The sequence below is a fragment of the Labrus bergylta genome, chromosome 19 (genome assembly GCF_963930695.1).
Source record: "Labrus bergylta chromosome 19, fLabBer1.1, whole genome shotgun sequence".
In the NCBI taxonomy this organism is placed as follows: domain Eukaryota; kingdom Metazoa; phylum Chordata; class Actinopteri; order Labriformes; family Labridae; genus Labrus; species Labrus bergylta.
In genome coordinates, this window is record NC_089213.1 from 13,357,388 (window position 1) to 13,362,800 (window position 5,413).

A 5,413-nucleotide genomic window follows, 5' to 3' on the forward strand; every position below is an offset into this window, starting at 1 on the left:
CAAACACTTTGACTCACACACACACACACACCCAAGCATGTTTTGGTATATTCTACAATTCCTGAAGAGATTTTATTGGTGTTATGGCTGCACATACTGTAATGGTTGCAGCACAGTGGACAGCTAATGTAAGGGCAAATTCATAGAAATTACCATGCTACAGAATACTATGTCTTTTATTTTTGTGATTCAGTGCATGTGCAGGTTATAGTGCAAGTGTACAACATTGTATAATTTTCAAGTGTGTGAACCATACAACCTTGCTGCAGGAAAATGTGTGAAGACACTTGTTTGCTTTAAGACAATTGATCATTAATGGGGTTCACAAAAGTATCAATCCAAATAGCAAAATAGGATCAAATTGATTGACCGCTAAACACCTACTTTGAACTATGATTGTTCAATCATAGCTTAGCTACTAGGTCTGTCAAACTATGAATTTCTCAACTTCAAAGTGGTGTACATGGCACAACAGTAGAGTGGCATACTATGCACTGAAAGTGTGTAGAGTTTGGTAAGGTTGTTTCAAACTTTTACAAAACCAAAATCTTGAAAACAAATGTTGAATAAAGAATTAATCGTTTTTTAGACATCTTACAAGTTCACTTTTAACAGTGACTAATCATGGCTTCCAAAGCTAGTTATTATTAGCTCTCATTAACTTCATTTATAGTTTGGTCCAGATCAACAAATCGATTCACTGTATACTATTCTCTTGATCAGTTTTGGCCTACTTTAGCAGCTCTGTCCTGCTCTTCCTAGAATTTGAGTTATTTACTCTCCAGGAACTTGAGAAGAACATACCCAAGATAGGTTAAGATTAACATATCCATGTTAGAACTTGTCATAAAAGCCTAGATTTATTCAACATGTATCCATAAGCTGACCTTTTCCTAGATCTGTAAACTCTAGTCTCACATTATTATGAATTTGGGATGAAAAAGTGCATATTTAAGACTCTTTTTTTTCAAAGTTAAGCTGGACACATTCATATGCCAGCCAGCCATTAAAATGTTTTTTGAAAATCTCATGGTTAACAATAGCTGAATTAGCAAGCTAGCTAAAGGGTTTAAAATGTCATTTCAGTTGGAAAAATGGATATTTGTAGGCTACAAACAAGAAGCCTGATTTTGTCATTGTTCACTATAAACTTTATGTTGGGAGGGAAAGGTTGACAGACATAATAGCTAACAGTAACACAAAGGGTTGGACCTTAGCAAACAGTCAAGTCAGAACAACAAAATATAAACTTTTTATCCCAAGTCCAGCAGTCTTTCAAATATTCTGTAAAGTACTGTATGTGTTCGTTGGACTACAAAGACGTAGACCTAACTACTTCAAAGGATTGTCCGGGTGTTCTGCTGTCTGAATCGTTTAAGCCTTTCCACACGTCAGCTGGTTTGGTCTGATGGAAAGAAGGACCATGAAAAACTCCGTCCACCCATTCTCTGAGCGATGCTACTGGCGATTCCTGTTGCCTGTCTGCCTTGGTCAGCGCCATGTTTGATGGATACCCAGGACCAGAAGAACCAGTCGATGACAGCATGCATGGAGGGTATTCTGGATGCAATCGGCCATCTAATGACGCAGCAGTGTGAGCAATGGACCAAATTTTTGGCTTGATTTCTGTACTTCGAAGGTCCTGATTAGGATAATAGGTGTTTTTTTGCTGTTGGACCGATGTGAGTTTGTGACATCCTGGGGACGCTCTCTCTTTTCCTTGCAGCGGGTCAGGGTTGCGCGTGAGATGCCGATGTCGGGGGTCTGTGTTAGGGTTTGTATTATTGTCCTCAGGCAGAAACTGTGGCTTCTGCTCACAGTCAGAACCTTCTGATTCAAGCAGTTCAAAGTCATCAAGGTCACTCTGCATGTCTTCACGCTGTTGATCTGAAGTGAATGATAAATAAAATACTTAGTTCACGCTTATCATACTAAGAGAAAACATGCAAAACATTCTGACAGATTATGTTAAGCCCTGCTCACCAGAAAGGTCTTTCTCAGATTTCAGAGGCTTCTCAGCTTCGTCACTGTCATCATCACAGCCTTGGTCATCGCAACTTTTACAAGCCCGCGGTGACCACGTGACCTTATTCTCCTTCTTTAGCCTTCTGCGTGCATTGGCAAACCAAGTAGACACCTGAGAGCAGCGCAGAATAGAGGTAAAAAAAGAAAATTCAATTGTACGAATAGGAGTAGTAAGGAGATTGTACTATAGTGAAGAAGAAGCGAGGAAGATAGGACAGATCAATCAATCAATGAAGAAGAGAAGAAGGAAAAATGAATGTTTGAGGGAAAGTTTTTAATAAAGACAAAAGAAGGAAGGATAAATCTTGATTGAGGGAAAGAAAGACATTATCAGCCTTATTAAGAGATTTTCAACTACCTGTGTAAGGGTCATCCTAGTAATGATAGCAAGCATTATCTTCTCTCCCTTTGTGGGATAGGGGTTCTTCTGGTGTTCCTGCAGCCAAGCCTTCAGCGTGCTGGTGGTCTCTCGGGTTGCATTTTTACGACGGGAAGCACCATCAGAGCAGGAATACCTGAGCCAAAAGTTTATAATTGTATAAAAATGCAGCCGGGCTATTCCAAAAATAAGTGAACAACCCATGCTAATAAGAATTATTAGCCTTACTCATTTAATCGTAACTACTGACTTGAATTTATGAATCAATGATTTACCATTGTGGGTTAGCGTTAGATCATACCAGAATGTGCAAAAATACCACCTCAAACTAGTTCAAGATACTAAAACCCAGCAAAGATTTGATCAGCAAGTGTGTAATAGCTATACAATGATGAGAAGTCCTAAAGGAATATGAGTTCACTAAACACAACAGTGCTACAGGCACATAGTAAATGTATATCTCACAAGGGAGTCAGCAGTCCCAAGAGGAGAATATATGATGTTTAGATATTACAGTTCTGAATATAAATGTGGTTTAATTATGGGCTATTAAAGCACTTAGCTGATATTCATACATACCCATATCTGTCATAGGGATACTGTCCCAATGTGTATTCATAAGGATAGTAGGCAGGAGTCTGAGATGTTCCTACATGTGCAGATGCAGCTCCGTCTTTAGGATCTGGTGGTCCCTGAATAAAAATGGCAAATACATGATTTAAGTGTAACAAAATATATGCCTCTATATTCCACAATAATTCACTTAATTTCTCTTTCAGAGTGACCAAATCTTGAATTTATTTCGGACAAGTATGATAATCAAATCGCTCTTTAATATTCGAAGTCCACTTTAAAACATAGTTTTTACTTTGTTCAACTTTTCTTCCCTCGCGTGCTTACCGACTATGTGCGCAATTACGCATTTTAAAATAAAGGTGAAATAACTGCAATTATGAACATTTGCTGAAATCTAAAACTCACTCTGGAATAGAGAGCGGTGGCGTCGCTGGCGCAGGTGTTGTAGTAACTTTGGCTCTTTGCATAAGGGCCGCTGTACACTCCAATGCCGGTGCCAGAGTTGAGCTGGTGGCCTGGGTGTGACGGAGGCGTTCCCGGTTCCAAACCACTGGACAGAGAGCTGGAGGTCGTCAGAAACTTAGAAAAAAAAAATGCAAAAATTAACATCACATGTCCGATTACATTATCAGTGAAAACATTTTAATAGGCATTTTCCACACACAAGAACATTATTTGTATTGTCGATCAAGTAGGCTAGTTTAAACCAAATACCGTTCAAACCTGCTTATCATGTATCAAGTATATTTTTATTTCACCCGTGTGGTTTGCTTGTAACCTATAACTGAAAATGTTAGGTGTTCTGATTTGAGTTGGTTTTTAGATTAAACATCAGAAATGAACACAGATCAAATTAAGCCGTGCTACTAACTTTTTTTTACATTTCAGAAGAAAATGTCATTTTCGTACAGATTTTAAAGTCTGTTAATCATCTTGTTTCAAAGACAAAAACAAAAACTGCAAAACACTGACTGTACCTGTGGTGTGGTGGGGTAGGAGTATCCAAGCTGGGAGTAAGCCATGGCTCAAAAGAGTTCAAAGAGACAGACGGAGGAGAGCAGACACGGGGCGACATCCAACAGCATCCGTGCCAATGACGTCTGTTCTCAACAGTAGCTTACTTCAGAGTTTGTTTCACAGTCAACTTTAAAAAAAAATAAAATAAAAAATTGATATGACCTACCACCTGCTCCAAATGGAGGCTCGGAGACATTTACGCATCACCTTCATTATACGCAACACCATTAACAATCTTTAAAAGTTAATACTTCGCATCCTTTACAGCTTTCCCTGCCGTCTAGCAATCCAAAGCGAGTGTACTGTACGTGTTCCCGTTCAAACCATGCTTCTCCCTGTGATGCGCTCTTTGCTTATAAGGTGCGTCTCTCTGACGTCATCTCGGACTCTGCGTGTGCATCCCGGTATTCATATCAAGACGAAGAAACTCTCCCAATTAATTCCCTCCCAGTTTCCTATCAGCTCTTATCCAAGAGAACAGCTCCAACCAAGCGCAAGTGCAACTAGCCCCCCCCCCCCAACACTCCCCAGGCGTAAAGAGAAAGTGATCAATTTTCCCTTCCAAATAAACACACAGCTGCATACACACTTAGGGCTATGGCCAGAGGGGGACCGGGAACGTGATGTCTTGGCACCCCATTGACACAAGATGATTGATGACTACAACCTAATATTAGCATAATCGTTTTGCCCTGTAGTTTAGATAACTTGTCACCACGGAGAAATCTCGCTGTCATCCACACATTCATGAGTGGGGAGATTTCAGGTCTCATCCAAGCAAATTAATCAAAGAATAAACACTATGCATTCCCTTGAGTAAGCACCGTTACCAACTGAATGGCTTGTCATGTTTTTAATGACAAAGTCTTTACTCGTCCTCGTCTAGTGATCTTTTTTTCACGTCTTCTTAGTCCACCTTTAGATCTTTTTCTTTTTTAATCGCTGGGGCATGTTGAAGACTATGGTAAGTATGTCAGTAAGTGTTTGAAGGAGTTTGTGAGGGTAAATCAAATTCAAATGTATCCTACTCGTTTCGTGGCAGGGATAGGATTTTAGGGCTGAAAGAGAGCATGAGAAGTAAAATATCCCCCAGAAACTTAAAAGCTTTTCTTTTATAAAGTTGGCCTACACAACAAACGCAGTTGCAGTGAGATCTCTGAGTTTAGCATCTACTTAGATGTAAAAGTGCAGTTTAACGTAGAAATATAGGCCTACAGAAAATATACAAACAGGCTATATAAAAACTTTAATAATTACATAAAATATACTAGAAGATATTCTATTTGACAGTATCCTTTGAAGTCTAAAGGAAACCTGTGAGATATGTTTCCTAAGCACCTTGCCAAGCAACCCAGTCATTCAATCATTTAGTAACCTGTTATTGAGTTTACCAGCACATTTGATCTCATAAAACAT

The 5,413-nt window shown here is 39.2% G+C and overlaps 1 protein-coding gene across 1 annotated transcript; it reads right to left on the reverse strand.

Moving 5' to 3' along the window:
• Positions 1-979: 979 nt before the first annotated feature.
• On the reverse strand, positions 980-4,403 carry irx4b (iroquois homeobox 4b). Its single transcript, XM_020655315.3, has 6 exons — positions 3,958-4,403; positions 3,386-3,559; positions 2,984-3,096; positions 2,384-2,540; positions 1,984-2,137; positions 980-1,887 (listed from the first exon to the last, which is right to left on the reverse strand). The coding sequence occupies exons 1-6, from the start codon at positions 4,000-4,002 to the stop codon at positions 1,313-1,315; spliced, it is 1,218 nt and encodes a 405-aa protein (XP_020510971.2). The 5' UTR covers positions 4,003-4,403; the 3' UTR covers positions 980-1,312.
• Between the last annotated feature and the right edge of the window lie 1,010 nt (positions 4,404-5,413).

Bases quoted from the DNA above. Each gene is read 5' to 3' on its own strand.
- irx4b (XM_020655315.3), bottom strand. From the start codon at position 4,002: ATGGCTTACTCCCAGCTTGGATACTCCTACCCCACCACACCACAG. The intron at 3,560-3,957 runs GTACAGTCAGTG...TTTTTTTCTAAG, and splicing joins CCTACCCCACCACACCACAG to TTTCTGACGACCTCCAGCTC. The intron at 3,097-3,385 runs GTGAGTTTTAGA...ATTTTTATTCAG, and splicing joins CCACCGCTCTCTATTCCAGA to GGACCACCAGATCCTAAAGA.